This window comes from Oncorhynchus nerka, linkage group LG22 (genome assembly GCF_034236695.1).
Source record: "Oncorhynchus nerka isolate Pitt River linkage group LG22, Oner_Uvic_2.0, whole genome shotgun sequence".
Taxonomy (NCBI): domain Eukaryota; kingdom Metazoa; phylum Chordata; class Actinopteri; order Salmoniformes; family Salmonidae; genus Oncorhynchus; species Oncorhynchus nerka.
Genome location: NC_088417.1, coordinates 42,760,388 through 42,786,647, shown reverse-complemented (window position 1 = coordinate 42,786,647; position 26,260 = coordinate 42,760,388). Strand labels below are relative to the sequence as shown.

General features: G+C 40.5%; 1 protein-coding gene across 1 annotated transcript in view; it reads right to left on the bottom strand.

Moving 5' to 3' along the window:
- LOC115105205 (cadherin-7-like) overlaps positions 1 to 26,260 on the bottom strand; it is a 111,382-nt gene that overhangs the window by 60,237 nt on the left and 24,885 nt on the right. Inside the window, exons 3-7 of the mRNA XM_029626947.2 lie at positions 17,355 to 17,474; positions 6,710 to 6,877; positions 5,008 to 5,192; positions 1,906 to 2,159; positions 540 to 676 (exon numbers count right to left, since the gene is read on the bottom strand). Of these exons, the coding sequence (XP_029482807.1) occupies positions 540 to 676; positions 1,906 to 2,159; positions 5,008 to 5,192; positions 6,710 to 6,877; positions 17,355 to 17,474 (864 nt within the window). The remainder of the gene's footprint in view (positions 1 to 539; positions 677 to 1,905; positions 2,160 to 5,007; positions 5,193 to 6,709; positions 6,878 to 17,354; positions 17,475 to 26,260) is intronic.

Genomic DNA, 26,260 nt, shown 5'->3' with positions numbered 1-26,260 from the left:
ATCACAATGCATGTACTTGAGTGATGAAGGTTACCATGTTTGGTTTTGTGACTATTTATGCATTGAGTGCAAGACTGATACAATGACAATTTGATGTACGTTTTATTTTCATTATGGTTTTAAACTCATACGGATTATAGTTACTTAGTAGAGTAACTAGTATGTCGTTTAATGGAGCTTGTGAGATGATTGCTGCCCATTGTGTCTGCGTGGACAGAGTGGGCCAGGGGGGATGAGCGAGCGCCTTTGTCCTCGAAGCCGTGGAGGGATGAGTCAAAGGCTTCATGGCACCTCTCCTCACATTAGCATTGTTCACTAGTGGATTTACCATCGCCTGCGCCTGCCCTTAGTCAGCAGCTCGCTCCTCACACATGCCATGACTCACGGACACCCAGAGGTCACAGTGACCGCCATAGGTCAGAATTAACATTCGGCTCCATCGCAGAAGGGACTACAATACTTTATGCAGGGCCTTTATAAAACACTGACTAGTCTGACTTTGAGGCCTGATGTGGAAGGTTGTGTGTGTATGCTCTTACGGCTCTCCATGGCGAGTATGGTAAGGTTGTGGACAGAGTTGACCTCTCGGTCCAGGGGCTTGGCAGTACTGATGACCCCACTCAGAGCATCCACATTGAAGATACGCTCCAGGTCTGTGTTTCTATCTATGGAGTACCTGGAGACAGACACACCGATCCACAGTCAGTAAGTCAGACAGACAGACATAGCTATGATGAGGTATTTTCTTTTTGTAGAAAGTTCGTATTGATTTTAAATTATTAACTGTATCTTTGAAACACTTTTGGAGGAATAAGAACTTTGTACCGTCAAAACGTGCCAAATGAACAATTTAAGAGTGGATTGTGGATTCAGTCCATTGGTACAGACCATTACTGAGCTGTCAATATGTGGAATGATGTAGTTTTCATATCCATTTATAATGCTAGATAAAAGAATCATGTTGAACTATGAATAAGAGATCTATACATCTTCAATGTTTAGATTTAGAGAAGAACTGCTCTCAAAGTTTTTTTAAGATAGAAGTTAGACAGATGGGTTAACTCTGAACACAGAACAAACACTATCTATTCCTATACAGCAGCTCACATGTCTGGACAAAATGACATCTTCAATAAGCCTATATCCAAAGGGAATCATTCAATGTAATTTTACTCAATATAATTGGTTGCATTAGTTCCACAATAATTTAAATGTTACCATTAGTAGGGCCATTTTATGCCAGATTACTAAAGATGCTGAGACACACCACAACCACAATGGCTGAGTAATTCCATTTTCTGATTCACATTACGAACAAATTACTAAGGGTCCTAGCATGAATACCACCACACAACACTTTTCATTTTCAATGAATACATAACGGGAGGGAGTCTCATGAGTGACATGGGGCAGATTGCGTTTATGAGTGGTTGCCAATAAAAAAAATATGTAACAAAAAAAAAGCCATGTAGCTGGTACAGACGGTTGACCCTTCTGGGGGATTGCCCTTCGCTTGTTGATGACATTTCACTTTTGAAAATGTTGCATTCCCTCAAAAACCACAATACCATCTGGCTTTAGTGCGTGTCACACAGTCACAGAGGAAGTTTAAAACTCATGGTGTCAGTGGTTTAAGTGTCAGTGTGTTGTGTAGGTGGTGCATAAATGTGTCGCTACTGAGATGTGAGAAGGTGAACGTGTATTTACAGTCCTACTCTAAAGGTGTTTGGACCTCCTGTCAACCTGACGGTGTAGCAACATGTTGAAAATAATTGGTGAAAGGACTTTGAATAGGGCCAAGCTGGGTATAGTTGTTTTAGGAAACAGGTGCCACTACAGAAATTGGCTGGGACAACAGAGATATTGGCTGTGATGGTGTGTAATAACTGGAGAGCTGGGCTCTACCTGATGGCACTGTTGGAGGTGTCCGGATCGTGCGCGGAGACCCTCCCGATGGAGGTGCCAACTCTGGCATCCTCAGAGATCACCATCCTGTTGAGTTGTGTCGAGAACACAGGCGACTCGTTCACGTCCTTCACCGTCACCTTGACCGACGTTGTGTCGCTGAAGGAACCCAGGTGCACGAACGCAGGGTCGATGTTCCGATTGGTGGCTTCGATTCGCACATTAAAGCTGTTCTTGGTCTCAAAGTCTAACGGCTGAACAAGTAAGACCAATAAAGAGAGACAAATATTAAAAAGGAGAAAAGAAAAAGCTATTTCATATTAAAAAACATAGTTGAAGTCGGAAGATTACATACACTTAGGTTGGAGCCGTTAAAACTTGTTTTTCAACCACTTCACACATTTCTTGTTAACAAACTATGGTTTTGGCAAGTCGGTTAGGACATCTACTTTGTGCATGACACAAGTAATTTTTCCAACATTTGTTACAGACTGATTATTTCACTTATAATTCACTATATCACAATTCCAGTGGGTCAGAAGTTTACATACACTCAGTTGACTGCGCCTTTAAACAGCTTGGAAAATTCCAGAAAATTATGTCATGGCTTTAGAAGCTTCTAATAGGCTAACTGACATCATTTTAGTCAATAGGAGGTGTGCCTGTGGACGTATTTCAGGCCCTACCTTCAAACTCGGTGCCTCTTTGCTTGACATCATAGAAAAATCTAAAGAAATCGGCCAAGACCTCAGACAAAATATTTGTAGGCCTCCACAAGTCTGGTTCATCCTTGGGAGCAATTTCCAAATTCCTGAAGGTACCACGTTCATCTGTGCAAACAATAGTACGCAAGTATAAACACCATGGAACTATGCAGCCGTCATACCACTCAGGAAGGAGACGCCTTCTGTCTCCTAGAGATGAACGTATTTTGGTGTGAAAATGCAAATCAATCCCAGAACAACAGCAAACAACCTTGAAGATTCTAGAGGAAACAGGTACAAATGTATCTATATCCACAGCAAAGTGAGTCCTATATCGACATAACCTGAAAGGCTGCTCAGCAAGGAAGAAGCCACTGCTCCAAAACCGCCATAATTAAGCCAGACTATGGTTTGCAACTGCACATGGGGACAAAGATCGTAATTTTTGAAGAAATGTCCTCTAGTCTGATGGGAAAACACATAACTATTTGGCCATAATGACCCTCGTTATGTTTGGAGGAAAAAGGGGGAGGATTGCAAGCCAAAGAACACCATCCCAACCATGAAGCACAGGGGTGGCAGCAGTGAAGCACAAGGGTGCAACATCATGTTGTGGGGGTACTTTGCTGCAGGAGGGACTGGTGCCAAAATAGATGGCATAATGAGGTAGGAAAATGATGTGGAGATATTGAAGCAACATCTCAAGACATCAGACAGGAAGTTAAAGATTGGTCCCAAATGGGTCTTCCAAATGGACAGTGACCCCAAGCATACTTCCAAAGTTGTGGCAAAATACTGTAGCTTAAGGACAACAAAGTCAAGGTATTGGAGTGGCCATCACAAAGCTCTGACCTCAATCCTATAGAAAATCTGTGGCGGAACTGGAAAAGCGTGTGCGAGCAAGGCCTACAAACCTGACTCAGTTACACCAGCTCTGTCAGGAGGAATGGACCAAAATTCACCCAACTTATGGGAAGCTTGTGGAAGGCTACCCCAAACGTTTGACCCAATTAAACAATTTAAAGGCAATGCTACCAAATACTAATTGAGTGTATGTAAACGTCTGACCCACTTGGAATGTGATGAAAGAAATAAAAGCTGAAATAAATAATTCTCTCTATTATGATTCTGACATTTCACATTCTTAAAATAAAGTGCTGATCCTAACTGACCTAAGACAGGGAATTTTTACTAGGATTAAATGTCAGGAATTGTGAAAAACTGAGTTTAAATGTATTTGGCCAAGGTGTATGTAAACTTCCGACTTAAACTGTAGTTTAGGAGTATATGTCTGCCGGATTCCAGATATCAACAGAGTGACTTTCCAATCAAGGTAAAGCATGTCCTGATTGGCTAGTTTATAAGCATTGGCCACATTTGCTATAAATGGTGAGGGCATAGCCATAAAGATACTGTATTTGTATGCGCATTGCTCATGCCAACATGGCCTCGTGGTACACAAGTATATTGAAGAAATACAACAACCCTATCCAACCTTGCACATAATCAGACTCTCTCAAATACATCTTTCATCCAGACATTTTTATATTGAATTACTTGTGTAGTGTGAAAGCTAGCTATTGATTGCAAGAAAAGGCACACAACACATCACGTTGAAAGGCATTTAAAAATGTGAGTGTTTAGAAGGTATATTGTCTAGATTGTTTAGATATTGTTTAGATTGGTATATTGTATTTTTGGCTTATTGACTCACAGTTGTAGCCCTAGGACATTGATGTGACACGTTTATTGTCTGTATGACTTTCCACTCTGTGGTACTCGTCGATGACTGGTGATGGTGAAAACAAACAAAATATCAGATTGAACCCTGTGACAACTGGCTTGGGGCCAACAATGGCTCTCACACCTACAAAGTGTCATGGCGGCCAGTCTCAAATTCTTGAGTGGCCTGGGGATATCTTTTTAAACCTTCAAAAAACACTAAAATAGTCTACAAATAAATAAACTATTGACATAGCAGTAATGTTTTATATTTCGACCACTAAGTAAAAAGTAAGAAAAGTTTGAGTGCTATAGGCTATAAAATAAAAGCCATTATAATTGGTCAACTGAAAAAAAAGCATGCCTATAATGCAATTGAAGTTAGACATCAAAGCATTGATATTACACAACTCTGCTTCACCATAGCATCCCATCACATTCTCAGAGTGAGTCATCATCTTTGGACTGTGCAAGGCCATGGACAGACAGAGATCGATGGAAACTGACGAAAGATATGCATTCGTCACTATCTGTTTTTGTCCACAAAAAGTTTGACTTAAACTTTTGACGGACAAAGTCAGAAGTGTTGCATGCGTAAAAACAACATTGTCCATCAATGTATGAGCTCCATAGAAATTATTTTTTGGACGGATACAAAATCTCTGCATGTGTGTACCTTTTGAAGGATGATGACGCCCTCTTGCGTGTCCTCATCTGTGGTGATGTTGAACAACCCAGGTCCGTCCTCAATGATCCTATACTCCATCTCTGCATTGGGGCCTATGTCTGCATCCACAGCCTTGACCCTGGCCACCACGGATGCCACAGGCAAGGACTCCAGCACAGTGTACTGATAGTTCTCTGGATGAAAGAGGAGTAGTGGTTAGAGATGAGGTGGTTGCCATACTCCTTAGCAGCTCATATTTATATTGCCCCCAGTTGCCTTTGATTTCCCTCTCTCACAATGACTGGTAAAACAGCAAATTAATGGATTCGTTTTTTTTCTTCTCAATTTATAAGAGGAAATAGTGACTAATTATTTTCAATGAGTAGTTTTACATTGAATACATTTATGGTGGTAAGGGCAAATATTTTTTTCTTGAACATACAACTTTTAGAACAATGGAGTTGTTTGTATTCACATGAAAATGTATTACACATTGACACATTCACAATCCATGCTACATGAAACATATTTCTTGACCAAAGTGAATGGAAGAATCCCCGATCCGTGCATAATACAGTTGAAGTTGGAAGTTACACCTTGGCCAAATACATTTAAACTTTTTAAAAGTTTTTCACAATTCCTGACATTTAATCCTAGTAAAAATTCCCTCTCTTAGGTCAGTTAGGATCACCACTTTATTTTAAGAATGTGAAATGTCAGAATAACAGTAGAGAGAATGGTTTATTTTGGGCTTTTATTTCTTTCATCACATTCCCAGTGGGACTGTTACGTCCGTCGTTGAATGAAAGAGACAAAGCGCAGCGTGGAAGGTTTTCATGATATTTAATACTGAAACACCGCCAAAACAACAAAATAAACAAACATAAAGTTCTGCAGGGCTAGACAGCAACTGTGGAAAACCAAGATCCCACAAACTCAGGTGGAAAACCGGCTGCCTCTGATTCCCAATCAGAGACAACGATAGACAGCTGCCTCTGATTGGGAACCGTACCTGGCCAACAAAGAAATAGAAAACTAGAATGCCCAACCAAATCACACCATGACCTAACCAAATAGAGAAATAAACAGGCTTTCTAAGGTCAGGGCGTGACAGTAGGACAACAGTGCTTGGTTAAAGCGGCCGGTCGGTAGGACTATCAGAGGTAAAGCAATTGCCGGGGCCACAGATTATCATGAGAAGCACCTCACGGCTTTGAATCCCAACACCTGGCCTGGAACCCATTAGTGTGAAATAGGCTGATGACAATTTTATTTGCCTAATCATTGTATCTACATTCTCCCCTCACTCCCTGCTCTGACATGGAGTGAGGGGAGGAGAGTTGTATACTTCCTAGGGTATCCTACATTTGAAGCCTTCGATCAAAAAAGTAATAAATGTGCTGTGAACACCCCGATCAGATGGAGAGATACACAATGTTTAGCGAAATTACACATATGCATGAAAGGGGTACTGTGGTGAAATTAATCTGCAATATAAAGTAAAGCCTACATTTTCACTCAAAGCTTTCTCCCCAAAACTGTCATTGTGAATGAGAGTGATTTTAGAGATTCATGTCAAACCGCCACAATAGTGAGACTGAGATGACAGTGAATGCAGTGGTTCAGGGCATTGTCTGAGAGGGAGAGAGACACAGTAGATTGAATGTTGTCAGTGTCAGTGATGCACAGAGCATAAAGGACTCAGTCTTACTGCGAGAGAAGTGTGGCGGGTTGTCGTTGACGTCGGTGAGAGTGATCGTGACAGAGGTGGTGCCTGAAAGGCCGCCCATCTGGCCCACCATGTCTTTGGCCTGGATGACCAAAACGTATTGGTCTTTCACCTCTCGGTCCATGTTGGGCAGCGCTGTCCGGATGATGCCTGGAGAGGAGAAAGAGGGCGGTTCAGAGATAGAGAGAGGGATGACAGGAAAGAGGAGAAAGGGATGACAAGATTGGAGAGAGAGGAGGGAAGGACAGGAGTGGATAGAGAGAGGGGTGACAACAGGGGGATGATTTTTGTACGGAGAGCTAAGGGGTGAAAGCATAGTTTGTGGGAACATTGCCACTGACAACCCACAAGCATACACTCTCATAGCAACATTGTGAACAGAGCCTGGAGACTTGACAAAAGGATGCATACAATTCACAAATTAAGCCTGGGATCACTGAGGAAAAACATTGTTGAGGTATTTAGACCAACTGCCTAAGACTCTGTTAAGTGTTTTCTTTTCTCTCTCTGTCTTTCTTTATCAATGCCATTAAAGCGCTCAGGCTGAAAAGTGTTATTGGCCAGTCTAAGTAAATGGCTCAATTAGTGAAATTATACGCCGCTGTCCACCTATTTATCTGAGGCCTCTGCCATGCTCTCGCTACGCCATAATGATAGTCAATAAAGCCAAGTAGTTGTCAATATCCATACAGAACAAACTAATGAATAGTGGGTGAAGTTTTCTTAATGGGAGAACCACAGCTGCCTCTTCTTCAATGCTTTAGTTCCCTGTTTAAGACGAGAAATCAACATGTCAGTCGAGAAGCTGATTTATTTTTAACTCCTGATGCATTCATGTTCATCAAAGTATCTGTCTACTGTATGTGTGGATGTGTGGATCAGATCCATCCATCTGCTCCTATATCCTAGCTGTATATCCCTTTCCTCCATCCATCCACTCATTCATCGATTCATCAGGTTTGTTGCTAGTTTCTCCCACTGTGTAACCCTGTAGCCAATTAAAGAGCATCAATAGTGCTCCAGTGTCAGCTGCTGTGACACCTGTGAACCCTGTTTGCTGATATGCATGAGAGAGCTAGCTTCAAGCCATCAATCCAACAGAGGTCCATCAAACCAGGCTAGGTAAAAAATGAACGAAACATTCATTGTTCTCTCAATCAATCAAAATTATTTATAAAGCCCTTTTTACATCAGCAGATGTCACAAAGTGCTATACAGAAACCCAGCCAAAACCCCAAACAGCAAGCAATGCAGATGTAGGAGCACGGTGGCTTGGAAAAACTGTGGTAGAGAGAGATTTGAAAACAGCAGGTCTGGGACAAGGTAGCACTTCTGGTGAACAGGTCAGGGTTCAATAGCCGCAGGCAGAAGAGTAGAAACTGGAGTAGCAGCATGACCGGGTGGACTGGGGACAGCCATTTAGTTCTGAGGCATGGTCCAAGGGCTCAGGTCCTCCGAGAGGGAGAGAGAGAGAATTAGAGGGAGCATACTTAAATTCATACAGGACACCAGAAAAGACAGGAGAATAACACCAGATGTATCAGACTGACCCTAGCCCCCCGGCACATAGACTATTGCAGCATAGATACTGGAGGCGGAGACAGGGAGGGTTGGGAGACATGGTGGCCCCGTCCGACGAGCCCCCCAGACAGGGCCAACCAGGCAGGATATAACCCCACCCACTTTGCCAAAGCACACCAGCGCACACCACCAGAGGGATATCAACAGACCACCAACCTACTACCCTGAGACAAGGTTGAGTATAGCCCTCGAAGATCTATTCCACCGCACAGGCAGAGGGGGCGACAAACTGGACAGAAAGATCAGGTCAGGGACTCAACCCACTCAAGTAACGCACCCCTCCTAGGGACGGCATGGAAGAGCACTAGTAAGCCAGTGACTCAGCCACTGAAATAAGGTCAGAGGCAGAGAATCCCAATGGAGAGAGGGGAACAGGCCAGGCAGAGACAGCAAGGGTGTTTCGTCACTCCAGTGCTTTTCCATTCACCTTCGCACCCCTGGGCCAGACTACACTCAAACATAGGACCTACTAAAGAGATGAGTCATCAGTAAAGATTTAAAGGTCGAGACTGAGTCTGCATCTCTCACATGGATAGGCAGACCATTCCATAAAAATTTAGCTCTATAGGAGCTGCGCCACTCTGGCTCTCGAGTAGCGCAGCGGTCTAAGGCACTGCATCTCAGAACAAGAGTCATCACTGTAGTCCCTGATTGGGAGTCTCGTAGGGCCACACACAATTGGCCCAGCGTCGTCCAGGTTTGGCTGGGGTAGGCCGTCATTGTAAATAAGAATTTGTTGTTAATAACTGACTTGCCTAGTTTAATAAAACGGGAGAAAGCCCTACCTCCAGCTGTGTGCTTAGAAATTCTAGGGACAACACAGAGACAAAGAACAAAGTTCTAACTTGAAAGAACAAAACAGTCTTAAACATTTCTGAAGAAGTTGGCTGTTATAAAAAGTTGGCTAATGGCCACCAAACCACCCCGCCCCAAAATAAACAAGAGCGGCTTCCCAAAAAACTTTAAATGAAGCCAGTAAGAAAATAGGTTGTGTTTGAAGCCGGCAGTAAACCAAGTGAATCATCTCACTAAGCAAAGAAAGGCTTCACATATCTGTTAACCCCGCACCATGACCGTGTCATTCGTGGGGAGAGCCGATGATTAAAATCCTTCTGTGGCTGTTACGGCATGGCCCCGCATCGGCATTGTACCGTGTGTCCCTGTGCAGCCGGAAAATACACATTATAGCAGCCGCGCATTTCCTCTACCCAGAGCTGGCGGCAGAGGGGTAGGCCACTCTCCCTGTATAAAGCCTAGGATCCTTGATATTTGTCTAGGGAAGAGGAAATAAAAGTGTGGGGACTGGAGCACTTTGCTAGGATAGGAGCCCCTCTGGCCTACCATCCGTGTAGCTATGAGAGGTAACGATGAAGGTGATGGACACTTAAACAAGAGTGGTAGGTCAGAGGGGTCCACTTACACCCAATTGTTCCATGTAAGATAAAAACAGGCCATATAGAGTACACTGGGAATTGTACAACCTCCAAACTAGTTTGTCCATGAAAAGCCACCTTCTATGCATACTCTACATCTAACTCTTATCTTTTGAAAGATTCCAACCCAGAGCACAGCTACGTATTTGAATAAAAATTGATCTCACTCATTGTAACGTCTGCTTCCAACTCAGACTCTCAAACACTTAGATCCCCTGAACGCAGCTCACTCTCTAGATCCCAATCACCTGAATTCTGATCACCTGTATGTCATTATCTTACACTATTTAGTTTAGTTCTTTGCACCCCATCATGAGGTATTCTTTGTTTTGTGACACACCTCTATACGGAGCTCTGTTTTTCCTGTAATTTACTTCTCCCGTGTATGATAGTTTTGCCTGCCTCAATAATGATGCCTTTTTGCCTATTCCCTGCCTGTACTTTCCCTATCGGATATCCTGTTATAAACCTATTGCCTGATCTCCCGGACGACATTACTAGCCTTTTCCCTGCCTGTACTGTTGCCTTTTTGGACCCCTGTGTATGACCTTTGATGGGGTCAAATTGGGGTCATGATAGGGGCTGCACCAAATGTTTAATATATTACAATAATTGATTATGTTTATGTATGTTGCTATGGGACCCTCCTCCTCCACATTTATAGGGTCCTAGACTACAGATTAACATTGTTTCACAGTTATTTTCTAGTCTCTGCCTCTTATAAAGAAACGGTCTGTGAGAAAAGCAACTCAAAGATAAACACAGAACCCTGCAGGGGAAAGAGATAAGAGACTAGTAAGACATACCACTATAAATCAACCTGGAGAGTGGACATTTACTGCTAAGCATTTAGATAACGCTGAAACTATGTTTGTATAGCTGTGGATGCATGGGCTTGGTCTCATGAGTAGAAGGTAATGACGTAGGCAGTTACATCACAGGGGGTTGACTACAAGCATGATAAAAGCAACTTGGGACTTTTCCTATTTGGCAGAACTCAGGAGAGACGTTTGATCTTTGATTTCTGTCTACAGCTGTATTTTGATTAAAATTGTTATGATTCATAAGTGCATATTTTGAGTGTTCCTTATTTGTTAAGTAAAAAGCAGAGCACAGAAAAACTGAACCAACACCTTCTGCCTACCCCTGGACCGAGTTACCTGCCTCCTCATGTGGTCCTACAATAAACACCTGCTGCGCCCTGCGCTTGAAACCAGCTCTCTGTATCCCATTGTGTTCATTACACTCATACTGTGAAAGATTCCCAGACGGAACTAGTATCAGCTGAGTCATCATTCGCCACCTTGACTCTGTATGATACGTTAAATGTCCCATCTCTTGGTGGTCTGGATGTGGTGTAACATTCAACTGTCATGACGTTGGCCTGGGGGTTGGTTTATGACTGTCATAAATAACTCTTCCCCCCTTTTTCCTCTCTCTACCCTACTAAGGTTACATTTGCAAAACCCCTTGGTTAACATAGAGATTTTGGGAACGTCAGAATGTGGGGGGAAATTAACTATATTCTGGTAATCCGAACAATTGAACATATGCAGTGGTACTTAATGAATATGATGTCAGTTCGGTTGTCATCTGATACATTCTCATCAATGATAAGATTGCATAAACTCCACAATGGAAAGTCTATACATCAGAGTTATCAGATTCACATGGAATTGTTGTTCAATTTAAAAGTTTGAATATGAAATTATTTGTGATGGGATGAAATGTGGTTTTAGCTTCTAAAATGTGAGATGTGGGTTTTCATAAGTTAGGGCCTGTCACGCCCTGGCCTTAGTTATCTTTGTTTTCTTTATTATTTTGGTTAGGTCAGGGTGTGACATGGGGGATTTATGTGTTTTGTCTGGTCTAGGGTTTGTTGTATGTTTATGGGGCTGTTTCCTTTCTAGGTAGTTTGTAGGTCTATGGTTGCCTAGATTGGTTCTCAATTAGAGGCAGCTGTCTATCATTGTCTCTGATTGGGAACCATATTTAGGCAGCCATATTCTGTGGGTATTTTGTGGGTGATTGTTTCCTGTCTTTGTGTTCTCTGCACCAGATAGGACTGTTTCGGGTTTTGCCACGTTTGTTATTTTGTATTTGAGTAGTGTTCACGTTATCGTCTTTTATTAAACATGTTGAACACGAACTACGCTGCATTTTGGTCCTCCTCTCCTTCCACGGAAGAAATCCGTTACAGGGCTGCTCACTCAGTGGCCCACCCACGTGAAGAGACAGAGGTTGTAACCTTTTCACACACCCCCTCTTCCTTCCTATATAAAATCTTGACTACAACATAACTATCTGTTCCGCAGATGACGATCCCATGTCAGAATGATTCAGAAAAAGACCACAGAATGAAGCCAACATCAGCATGAGGTTTGGTTGCGAATGGTATGAACTTTGAACTCTTAATCACAACAGAAGTGATACCCCCTAGCCGTTGAGTTAGTGACCGCAGCTGCAAACGCAGGTTAGGAAGGAACAGACAGAGTATCCCGTATCCAATTTATCAGCAGAGACATTATTCAAAGGACAGAGGACTCGGTTTGGCAACACGGCCTTCCACCTACCACCAACCTACTGAAGCGCAGCTCAGAGTAATTATTTGTTGCATTTTCCTTTTCCAAATGGGCGGTAATTTAGAATGCATAAGATACTGTATTTACGATAGCACAGCTTCATTACATTTGTTCCCCCAGTCCCGCTCTTTCACTCAATACCGCCCCTTTTCCTTTGTGTAACAAGCTGTCATATCTGTTCCGCCCGCTAGGGACGTTTCCTATGACGTAAATAATTATCCAGGGATAATTCATTCTTTGTATATGTTATTCTGTGTGATTAGTTAGGTATTTAGTAAATAAATAATTAAACCCAATTTTGTATTGCTGATTCAACTTGTTAGCCAGGATTCTTGCAGATGACCAAGAATTTACAACTTTCAGAATATGAGACTGAAGTAAAATGACGATTAATGTTGACTGCTATTGATGTAAAATATTGCTAAATCTTTAAGAGTTTATTCGGAAGATAACAGCTCTATAAATATTATTTTGTGGTGCCCGACTCTCTAGTTAATTACATTTACATGATTAGCTCAATCAGGTGATATTAATTACGGAGAAATTATTTTATATAATAGCATGTCATAGCAATTAATCCGGCATAGCCAAAGACACGACACAACAATTATGTAACATTACGAGACACAGATAATTGTGACTCATCTTCAGTAACATTACTGTTATTTTATTTTACCTTTATTTAACCAGGCAAGTCAGTTAAGAACAAATTCTTATTTTCAATGACGGCCTAGGAACAGTGGGTTAACTGCCTGTTCAGGGGCAGAACGACAGAACGACCTTGTCAGCTCGGGGATTTGAACTTGCAACCTTCCGGTTACTAGTCCAACGCTCTAACCACTAGGCTACCCTGCCGCCCCATATTTGAAATACAGGAGGAAATGCTACTGTATATGCAAAATCTGATGAAGGGGTTGAGATAATGGATTTTTTGCCAAGCTATAGTATTGCACACTAAGTGGCATAACGATATGTGAGGCCAGATTTATACCTACCCTGAGCTGTAATGGCCTCCCGTCACTGGAGTGGATTGTACTGTACAAGGATCTCTGTCAGAGGCGATTCACAATTTTGTGTGTGTGCGTGGGTTGGTGTCGACTTGTACAGATTAGAAAACACCTTGAGTAGAAAGCTCCCAAAAGGCCCTTCCAATATCTTAATCAGAACGGGATTACCATCTCCCAGTCTCTGTATTTGGTATCTTAGCGCTGAGAAAACAGTTGGGGAGCAGCTAGACTGGCATTGGCCTTGTCCCTTATTTGAGCATTTTCATCAATTACCCACATGCAGGCCTCAACGCCTAGCAGTGCACCACTTTTTGATTTCACCTTCAAACTCAAGTGTCCTATTTCCTGAGCTACATTACAAAATGGAGGCTTAATAAGCCATGCATTACATTTACAGCTTGACAATTATTGAAGCTATTCAGGATTAAACACCTTTTTCCCCAAGGGCACCTTGCGGAATCAACTTGCGATTAAAGACTCCCAGTAAAGGGACTTGCCTGACCAAAGTGAGCCAGGATTCAAACCCTCCAAGTCACATTTGACATTGTCCACCTCCCTGACAACTATTCCTCAAACACTTAATCACTGGTGGTGCAGTATTACTGTGTAGCTCAAGAAGTGCATTTCAGCACGAGCACTTTGTCAAAGCTAAGGCACAGCTTGTTTCAATGAATTAGTCTAATTAGTAGTTTGCAGTCATAGAAACAGCATTCACCTCTGGTCTTTTCTTCACAGGTAGCCACAAATGTATTGTAAATCAATTTTCTTGTGTCCTGTGCCAGACACAATTTGTTTGATTTAGCTTTGCAGTATGTACTGTATGTCCTCCATGTTGTGTCTGCACATGTAAAGTGCATACAAATTCTGTTCAAATATGCTAAAGTTAAGGTGCCACTTGAAATACATTTTCACAGAAATATCCACAGCAAAAACATAGTCTGTTCTGGCTTTCCAGGAAGTGAAAGAGTACTATTACACTGCCTGAAGAGTAGTCTTTCTTCATTGCACTTTCTACACTATGTAGCCACTTCAGTAATCACAACCGCTTTATGGGGTAGACATGCTGCTTAAACATCACCTTAAGCAAATGTCGGCTCTCTGATTAGTATTGATGTCACAAATTCTCAGTTGAGACTTATTGCGGAGCTGAAGTAGTCTCGCTAACTTTGTTAAAGATCATTTTGAGGACGCATTCAAGTACCGTAATTTCCGGACGATAAGCCGCTACTTTATTCCCACACTTTGAACCTCGCGGTTTATACAATGACGCGGCTAATTTATGGATTTTTCCCGCTTTCACAAGATTCATCTTTTTTTATAATAGTCCAGCAATTACGGTAGTCAAATTTCCATCAATCTTGTTCCCCGCGCAGATTAATGTGCTTCCAATATCTGCTAGTCTGAATTTCCTGAAAGCATATGGTATTGAATCAGGGGACTGGCTTGATGCTACTTGCCCACCCAGTCTGACTTATTAAAAGTTAACTTATTCACTTATTGTCTATAAGTCTGTCTGACTTATAAAACCTCAGCATGTAAGCAGATCTCCCCTGGATCTCCCCTGGATGTTTTGCAGGAAGAAAAAGATGGCGATAAGCCAAAAATAATGGAACTACGCCCAAACTTATTTTTTCTTCCCAGAGTGCTTTGCATGAGGCTAGCGTCCCCCACAGTGAGGCGGTGGCTAATGAGCCAACTAGCTATCTGTAGCCGAGGACAACAACTGTACACTCCAACGAAGCACCCCAGTCAGAACAACTACTTCACATCCCAGCATTGTTATGCATTTCCATTGCTTTATATTTGGTGAATTAAACAACAAAAAACAAATATATATTCTTGAGTTTAGAGAATGGAAAATTCTCTCGCATTGAATCAACACTGCCAGTGTTAAATTTAACACTGGGTCACAGTATATATTGGTCCACACTTTTCAGTGTTAAATTAACATTGTGCTTAGTGCTGACGCTGTTACACTTCGTCAGTATTAGGGACTTTACACTTTTAGTGTTATGCAATAACACATTATAAAGTTGATTTAACACTAGGAAGTGTATATAGTTTGAGACAATCAGGTTTTACAATAACACCGCATAATCAATCAAATGTATTTATAAAGCCCTTTTTACATCAGCAGATGCCCAGGCTAAAACTCCAAACAGCGACCAATGCTGATTTAGAAGCATAGACCACCTAAACTGGTACAACACTTCCACTTTCACAGGAGGCCAAAAACAACTAACTGAAAGCCACGCCCCCACTAAGCCACACCTCCAATATAATTTCCCAGTGTCCCTTGCCTTTAAGAGTGAATTGTAGAGTTACCACCAATGACTGTATTTGTTAGTGACAGAGAAATGGTTGTTGAAGTCATAAATGTTCAGTCATTTAGCCTTCATCTAGTGAGTTATTATGTAAATATTATCATACAAATGTAGCTCTTTATGACAATACATTACATATCTCATTAGGCCTTATTTTGAGACCTAGTTTTACCATAATACTATGGCCTGGAGCACATTGTTTACAGACCACATCAGGCCTACAAGTCACATTACGATGGTTTACAAAGTGAAGCATAATTACTATTGGAATCCAGGCAGAGTTAGGAACAGCTGGAATTTTCATTCACCCACAACCTGCATTCAGAATGGCTGTCAAGATTGTGAACAGTAATAAAGGAGACTACCTAAACCATTTAAACTGGAACAACCATTTCAGTAATGTGTGCAATAAATCTAACTAACTGATTGGATTAGTTTATGAAAAATGTATGCTATTTATCTTTGTGTAGCATAAGATTGATTGATTGTACATACAAAAACACATATAAAAGAAACATTCCAAAAAACACCACCTAAAGTAGAGCATGCTGGGAAATATGATAATGATCGGCATGGTTTGGATGGCAAAAAAAAAGTGTAAAACACTCCCAAACTCAACTCTGGTTATTATCATCAACACTCGGGTTATTTTCAAACCAATGAGTGTTAATTTAAAGATTTTTTATTTTTTTATTTTACCTTTATTTTACTAGGCAAGTCAGTTAAGAACAAATTCTTATTTTCAATGACGGCCTAGGAACAGTGGGTTAACTGCCTGTTCAGGGGCAGAACGACAGATTTGTACCTTGTCAGCTCGGGGATTCGAACTTGCAACCTTTCGGTTACTAGTCCAACGCTCTAACCACTAGGCTACCCTGCCGAAGAAATCGCTCAGCCATTTCCAGGTTGCAAAAATTGTAATAGTTTGCTTAATTTCAGTTTGTGACAAAACAAGCAAGTATAGTGTAGAGAATCATTGAACCATATACATCGCTATGAAATATTGTTTACAAAATATTGTATTTTTAGCTGTTTGAAGCTGGTGTACAAAACTGAAAGTAAAAGACAAGAAAATGTACTTTAAGGGAAGCATAGATCAGATAACCTCTTCGAAGACTTGCTCAAATGAGAGTGACAGATCTATAACACACATTTCTATGTGAATATGGTCGGTCGCCCCCAAAAAGTTACATATTGCAGCTTTAATTTTTAGAGTTAATTTAACACCTGAATCAACACTAGAAATGTTACACTGAAAAATAACACTACGTATTACTGGCCAATTTTCTGTGTGTGATAGCATACATACTGCTACCATGTGTTTCTGCTACAATGTAAACTGACATTTTCATGTGAGGCATTTGAGCAGTTTGATAGTGTAGCACTTTTTTTTAAATACATAAAAAATCCTTAGGAGTATATTTATGCACCTGTGCATCAATCTAAGAAACATAATTTTAAAAATCCCATCAAAATCTGTCAGCTTAAGATGGAGATATCAGTTTTTGTATGGGCTGTGTCTTAATCCACCGCATCCGCCTCTGTCGGTCTTCCGCATCTGCGGTGGATGGTCGCCAAGCTACAGTGGTGTTTGTTAGACCAACGGCTTAGACTTTTAGTTAATAACATTTAGTCATACAGTATGTCTGACCAGTCCAGACTGCATGGTCATTTCTTATTCCCAAAAGTCAGCAGCCTACCTGTTTTTGGTTCCACTGAGAAGTAGGGTTGTCCGCTGATGATTCTGTAGACCACCCTGGCACTGTTCCCATATGTGGGATCATCTGCATCTGTGGCTGCCACTTGGACCACCATTGTTCCTGTAGACAGACAGCATCCAATTAGTTATCAAGACAACATCAGCCATTTTTGTCCACCAGAGCTATTTGAAGACAAACAGCTCTCACATCAGCAGTATGTGTGACAACATTTCCACAAAGCTTACAAATGTCAATGTTATATATTCAGTAAAAATCACATCTTATTCTATATGGGCTACAATTAGGGATGTTATATATATATATGTATATGTATATATTTGTGCATATGTGTGTATATATGTTTGTAACAATACATACTGTAATAACACATTTCTGCCCAGTATCCTTGGTGCTTGTTTTTGTGTTCAGAGGAAATGTCTTACCCATGACATTTAACATCTTGATTTCATGTTAAAGTGAGTTTAGATTTTTACAAACTCAAATGTTTGTCTAAATCTTCCCAGGCGCCAAATATTCAAGCATAAACTGTGCTCTGACTTCTTCCACAGACGCTGCTGCACAACACTGTAACCTATGGATACCATACACCGTTACCAGTGTTTGTACTGTACACTGAAACAAATTAAGGTTCTTAAATGGTTGAAGCTGAGCAATTCACTCATGCTTTGCTGGGCAGTACAGTCATATCTGAGTAAGATCATAACATGGTGTCAGAAGTACTTCAACCTCGTCAAATATAAAACAGGAGAGATTATTTCAAATCAAATCAAATCACATTTATTTATATAGCCCTTCGTACATCAGCTGATATCTCAAAGTGCTGTACAGAAACCCAGCCTAAAACCCCAAACAGCAAGCAATGCAGGTGTAGAAGCACGGTGGCTAGGAAAAACTCCCTAGAAAGGCCAAAACCTAGGAAGAAACCTAGAGAGGAACCAGGCTATGTGGGGTGGCCAGTCCTCTTCTGGCTGTGCCGGGTGGAGATTATAACAGAACATGGCCAAGATGTTCAAATGTTCATAAATGACCAGCATGGTCGAATAATAATAAGGCAGAACAGTTGAAACTGGAGCAGCAGCATGGCCAGGTGGACTGGGGACAGCAAGGAGTCATCATGTCACAGAACATTATAATGTTACTTGAGTTTTGTCTGGGTTTAGAGAGATGAAAAGTAGTTAACAGCTGACTGCTCTCTCATGTCTTGTTATTGAGCCGAGCAGCCAAGCGGAGTCGTTGGTAATGGACACTCACAGACACAGACCTACCACAAGCAGAGTCCATGTAGAGTGAGCAACACTCAGGAAGTGAGTGACAGACAGACAGAGATCAGCAGCTAATGGATTTACTAATAGAGGAAGTTAGCCTTAAATTAGGCAGAAGCAATTGGGCCTGGGTAGGGTAGGGCCTGAACATCACTGGCGTGGGTAGGTCTTGGCCTAAAAATTAATGCCCTTGCAGGGCTCTAATCTACGGTTCATCAGAATTCTGAAAGGTTCTTGAAATGTATGGAAGCCTGTAGATGTGTCCCTTTCATAGAACACATCAAATTGGCCAGTGTTAACTAGTGTTTATTTTTCTGTGCAATATTTATAGTGTTGATTCAAGAGTTAAATTAACACTTGTTTTTATGTAACAATCGTTATAAGGAGTGGACGAAGGCGCAGCATGATTTGTGTTCCATCATATTTTATTTAAATGTGAACCAGCAACAAAACAATAAAGCGAAACAAACAAACGAACGTACAGCCTTGTTGGGCTCAAAAGCAACAATACAAAAACAAGATTCCACAAACAACAGGTGGGAAAAGGCTACCTAAATATGATCCCCAATCAGAGACAACGATTGACAGCCGCCTCTGATTGGGAACCATACCAGGCCAAAATAGAAATAATAAACTAGAACACCCCCCCAGTCACGCCCTGACCTACTCCACCATAGAAAATAAAGGCTTTCTATGGTTAGGACGTGACATTTTACATGAATATTTAATTCATTAATCTTATGCTACTCAAATATAAATAATATACATGTATCTAAACAATTCCAATCTGTTATTTGGATTTATTGCACCTGTTACTGAAATGTTTAAGGTAGTCTCATATCTTAGTCTTCCCAACCCTGGCAGTAATTCTGAATGCAGGTTGCAGGTGAGTAACGTGTCCTATTGTTGGGTAGCCCCATAACAGGACTTTGTGAGCCAGCATACTGTGACTTGCAGACCTGATAACTATGAGTTTCAGGCCACTGTGTTAGGGTAAAATCAGGCTCTAAGTATTGTCTTCAATAATTTAATGACAACATTTTCACTTAGGAGATCCCTTGGTAAAGGCCAAAAGGACTGAAAATGAATGAATGTCTCTGTCACTAGCAAACACAGTCATGTGTGGTACTGGTAAAAACAACAAAAAATCACTAAAATGACATCCTGGCAAATATGTGAAAGGAAACTAGGTGTATGTCGCAGAAGAGGCATTTGAACATAAACATGATTATCTTTTTTTTTTATCAAAATGTATTTTTTGGAACATGTGAACTTACACATGCCTTAATAACAAACTTTTATTCCATCCATAACATAATAAAATTGTTAGATTACCAGCCTAATTGGTTTAGCCACGGAAAAAGACAGGAACATTCCCACTAGCCATGATTGGCTGAGATAATGGCTGGGCTGGACATGCCGGGAGATGAGTTTTGATCGGTCTGTAATGTGTATGTGTAATGTGTAATGTGAGTTGTTTCGAATGTGTTCATAGTCCTTTCTACCGTGCCGTTTTTGAAAGATATAACGTTAGCCATCAAGAACAACAAAAGTTTTGCTACTTTTCTCAACAACATTGATGTCATGAATTTAGCAGGCGCTATCGACAGATCAGTTGGAAAGAGTGATGGGCTACTTTCTGCACATGCCACGGTCAATGTGTCAACTGGAGTGACTTGACACAAAGCTGGCCAAACAAGATTTAAGTTGGCTACAAACAAAACAGAGTTAAATGGTTCCAGTCTGCTGTGAAGCATTCATCCATGTATACAGGTAAGAGTCTAGCTGCATTTTCAGATATACATTTTTAATTTTGTCAGAAAGTCTTTTTTTATTGCAGGTTAAAATGTACTGTTAGCTAGCAAAAGTTAGCTTGCTGGCTCGCTAGCTGACGTTATGTGTATGATCTGTGTAGTACTATTATTCAAATCAGAAATCAATTTGCATTGCTATTTATAGCCTAATGTTAGATAGTTTACATTTAACCTAGTTTGTTAGCTTTAGCTACCTTCAGATTCATACTACAGCTATGACAATGTTTGTATTGGTAGTAGTATGAGTTGGGATTATGCTGGTGCATTCTTTAGCTAGCTACCTAGCTAGCTATGTGTCTAAACAAAAGACTCCACTTCGGCAGGATTATTACATGACCCATCAAATTAGCCAGGTGTGTCTGGGGGTGATTAAGGCCATATATTGTTTTTCATGAACATGTGTACATGTCTAGACAGTAGTGACCCATCCACTTCGCTAGATGTGGCTGGGGGTGGTTATAGCATTTCCTTCACATGACCCATCAATTTAGACAAGTGTGTTAGGTAATCTAATAATTCAAAAATATTTTTATCTGGACACTTTCTGTTTTTGGATATTGTTACTATGCAAGTATCCATTTCAGGTAGCCTAGTGGTTAGAGCATTGGGCCAGTAACCGAAAGGTTTCTAGATTGAATCACCAAGCTGACAAGCCTAAAAATCTGTCATTCTGCCCATGAACAAGGCAGTTAACCCACTGTTCCTAGGCCATCATTGTAAATAAGAATTTGTTCTTAACTGACTTGCCTAGTTACATATTTTTTTATCTGGTGCATGTGACAAGTAAACATAGATTTTATTTTATATAGCGTGTGTTTACCTCATGGCCTCACATGTGAATCCTTAAAAGAGATGGGTGGGGCTAAGGCTTAAGAGGGTGTAAATGATGCTGAATGGGTGTAGACCAAAAAAAGCTCTCCAGTAGACGTACCAAAACATTTCAGGGCCATTTTCTCAAAAGTGGGGTTACAAGTGAATCAGCTTACAAAGCAAAATTACTCTCCCATTGTTCCTCAATTGCAGTGTACGATATACCATTTTGTAGCACTGTTATCCAATGTAAAAACCACCATTTCAAATATTGCTACATAGACCGAATCGAGATGGTCGGTCACATATGCAAATAAGTCTTAACCCTACAGCAGTTCTATTTAATTCCAGTCCTAGAGGGACATTTCTGGTTTGGGATTTATATATGGTTCTTCAAAGACTCATCATCCCATTTTTGTATTTTCAGAGACTGTATAATGGCTCCCCTATGGCATTGATTCCAAGAACCTTATTTGGTTCCAACTTGCACCTTTATTTTTGTGTACCATTCTACAAGGTCATATGGTTGCTACTTGTTATCAGGATAGTTTGCTACATTTAAGGTGCAACTTTTGTTTGTAGAAACCTGCGAAAGGAACTGGTTAGAAACAGTATATATATTACTGTGAAGGAAAGTACATGGCTATTTATGTGAATGTGAATGTACTGTGATGACTATGATTGAAATACCTATGAATAATGATTGAATAAAGGTTGGAAAATTCATGTACCCATTCTTAGAACTAACACAATGCATTTGATTTTAAAGTGATTGTAATGACACTGTTAGCATGTTGATGTTCCATATATCCTAAAGAAGTTTGCCTTTTCCTTACTGGGACCTGAAGGAGGGATGCCACCTGAGTATCAAAGCACAAAAGTCCAGTAATCTCCGCTACCAGTAATCACCATTTACCTCTATTGTTCTGTTGTGCCTTGCGAAAGTATTCGGCCCCCTTGAACTTTGCGACCTTTTGCCACATTTCAGGCTTCAAACATAAAGATATAAAACTGTATTTTTGGGACACAATCATGAAGTGGAACGACATTTATTGGATATTTCAAACTTTTTTAACAAATCAAAAACTGAAAAATTGGGCGTGCAAAATTATTCAGCCCCCTTAAGTTAATACTTTGTAGCGCCACCTTTTGCTGCGATTACAGCTGTAAGTCGCTTGGGGTATGTCTCTATCAGTTTTGCACATCGAGAGACTGAAATTTTGTCCCATTCCTCCTTGCAAAACAGCTCGAGCTCAGTGAGGTTGGATGGAGAGCATTTGTGAACAGCAGTTTTCAGTTCTTTCCACAGATTCTCGATTGGATTCAGGACTGGACTTTGACTTGGCCATTCTAACACCTGGATATGTTTATTTTTGAACCATTCCATTGTAGATTTTGCTTTATGTTTTGGATCATTGTCTTGTTGGAAGACAAAATCTCCGTCCCAGTCTCAGGTCTTTTGCAGACTCCATCAGGTTTTCTTCCAGAATGGTCCTGTATTTGGCTCCATCCATCTTCCCATCAATTTTAACCATCTTCCCTGTCCCTGCTGAAGAAAAGCAGGCCCAAACCATGATGCTGCCACCACCATGTTTGACAGTGGGGATGGTGTGTTCAGGGTGTTGCTTTTACGCCAAACATAACGTTTTGCATTGTTGCCAAAAAGTTCAATTTTAGTTTCATCTGACCAGAGCACCTTCTTCCACATGTTTGGTGTGTCTCCCAGGTGGCTTGTGGCAAACTTTAAACGACACTTTTTATGGATATCTTTAAGAAATGGCTTTCTTCTTGCCACTTTTCCATAAAGGCCAGATTTGTGCAATATACGACTGATTGTTGTCCTATGGACAGAGTCTCCCACCTCAGCTGTATATCTCTGCAGTTCATCCAGAGTGATCGTGGGCCTCTTGGCTGCATCTCTGATCAGTCTTCTCCTTGTATGAGCTGAAAGTTTAGAGGGACGGCCAGGTCTTGGTAGATTTGCAGTGGTCTGATACTCCTTCCATTTCAATATTATCGCTTGCACAGTGCTCCTTGGGATGTTTAAAGCTTGGGAAATCTTTTTGTATCCAAATCCGGCTTTAAACTTCTTCACAACAGTATCTCGGACCTGCCTGGTGTGTTCCTTGTTCTTCATGATGCTCTCTGCGCTTTTAACGGACCTCTGAGACTATCACAGTGCAGGTGCATTTATACGGAGACTTGATTACACACAGGTGGATTGTATTTATCATCATTAGTCATTTAGGTCAACATTGGATCATTCAGAGATCCTCACTGAACTTCTGGAGAGAGTTTGCTGCACTGAAAGTAAAGGGGCTGAATAATTTTGCACGCCCAATTTTTCAGTTTTTGATTTGTTAAAAAAGTTTGAAATATCCAATAAATGTCGTTCCACTTCATGATTGTGTCCCACATGTTGTTGATTCTTCACAAAAAAATACAGTTTTATATATTTATGTTTGAAGCCTGAAATGTGGCAAAAGGTCGCAAAGTTCAAGGGGGCCGAATACTTTCGCAAGGCACTGTATGTTCTGGCCACTGATAGAGACCAGAGTTTTATCTGTAACCTACAAAACCAAGTGTACTGAGCAAGTATTCTGACATGCAAAACAACTTGGCCTCAATGGAGAGCCACTGCCAATCTTTTTTATTGAATTTATTACAAAGAATAATACACCCAGAATAAAATGTTATATTAAATTCAATTATTTGTGTGAGAATCAAGGACATTAAGGCTCAGACTTTGCGTCATTGGTAATCTTGAAGCTGACGCCACGTTTCTGACTGGACAAATGTGCAGTTATCAGCCGGTAACGTAGGAGACGTAACCTTGTTTGCCCTGTTGCCATTGAGCATGGTCAGATGAATAGGCTGCTTTATGTTTGTATATTTCACTTTAATAGCCTTGCAGTTCTGGCGGTATTTTAGGCCCATATTGTAGCACATAAAGGAAAGTGCTGTCTTACAAAGCAGGTTATATTTTATTTATCAGCAAACACCCTTATAATAAGCCCACTTTCTTGCATGAACCGTATTTTACGGGCTCTTGTAGAATGAACTGATCATGGAAATTGTAGATTAGACCGCCCTATTTCCATTATAAACCAGAATTAACAGGCACTGGCCCTGAATTTGAGCAATATAGAAAAAGGCAAGAAGTTCTATGTGGACCCCCAAGATTATATCATCACCTCTTATTCCTGGCAGGTTATATTACAACATTAAAACAACCAAGGTCAATCAATGCTTAAAGAGTTTTGTGCATTCCGATCTCTGATCACTGCAGTGGCAGTAGGCTAAAACTGTAACGATATTCGTTGTCGGAAGAAGAGGAATCATCGGACCAAAGCGCAGCGTGGTAAGTGTTCATGCTAGTTTATTTACAACTGAACACTATAACAAAAATAAACAGGAGAATACCTGAAACAGTCCTGTAAGGTGAAAACACTAAACAGAAAGTAACTACCCACAAAAACCCTGTTGGAAAACGCTACCTAAGTATGGTTCCCAATCAGAGACAACGATATACAGCTGTCCCTGATTGAGAACCATACACAGAAATACAAAAACATAGAAAAAGGAACATAGAATGCCCACCCAAATCACACCCTGACCAAACCAAAATAAAGACATAAAAAGCTCTAAGGTCAGGGCGTGACAAAAACTGATTTAGGTTATCCCTGAATAATGGTTCTAATGTGTAAAAGGGGTCTCTCAGATTTCTATTTGTGTCTTCTGTGGTGTATCTTCAGTGATACCCAAGATAGAGGAAATTCGTTGCGAAACTCTGTATTTTACATCAATATTTACAGCTGTCAAGGTCACAAATAAGAATAGCTAGCCTTCAAGAGTGGCTGTCCAAACGGATAAACAACTTCACATCAGAATGTATTACACTGTTCCACTCGGTGCAGCTGTCTTCTGTCACTATTTGTCTTTCTTCATTTGTGTGATTGATCAAATTCTCATATTTTCATTAATTTCCAGTGAAGATAGACAAAACAGGGGTTACTAATCAATTCTACATCTCAGGGTGAACGATTGTCATCTGACAGTAAATGAAAATAAATATTGCATGTGTAATTTGGTTGGCAGACAGGTTTTCATCAAAACTTTACAGACACAAGACTGGATCCAACTGCTTACCATGAATACTCATCTCCAAGTAAACATGATTCTAATGTTCAAACTGTAAACTTTTTGTTTTGCTTTGCTTTGGCTTGCAACTTGTAGACTTAGAAGATAAGTATTGACTTCTGAGGCCTCTACTTTATTATACCTTTATTTCAACAATGAACACAGACAGACCAAGGTCTCTTTTACAGCTGGGTCCTGCATATACATATATACATTTACACATACAGTTTAGGTACAATGATTAAGAAACTACACAAGACAAACAAAACGATCACAGATAACAATAAATACATAACGTAACATATACTGAGGATTAAAGCTAACTTTAACCACCAAAGCGTATCACAGCACAAAAAGGACTATATGTTAGGCTTTCAAAAGGCACTTCAGACAAACACTAAGATCCTATTTTATAACTTTACTAACCATGTTGGCAATAGAATACGCTTTCTGGGACCCAAATGAGAAATTCTGTTTTCCTGTGACCCAAGCTTATGAAAATATGCAATTATGCAAAGATATTAGTACATTTCATTACCCTTATTCCTAGAACAAATGCAATAGATAAAAACAAATAACAATGAAATGAAATACCCATATAAATATCTATTCATGTTTATTTTTCCTCATTAAAACACATATCTGTCTAGGTTGGAACAGTACAGATGAAAAATGATCAGGCCTACTGCACATCTTACTGTAGAAAGTATTGTTGAAAGTCTAAGTTGGATCTGTTGCTGTTAAAATACAATAACTGTATTGTTTATTCTGAACTGGAATACACTGATTGATCAAATCACACAGGTTGACGTTTTCAACAAGCATATTCTGGACTCAGGTTGACAGTGCAACACGGAGG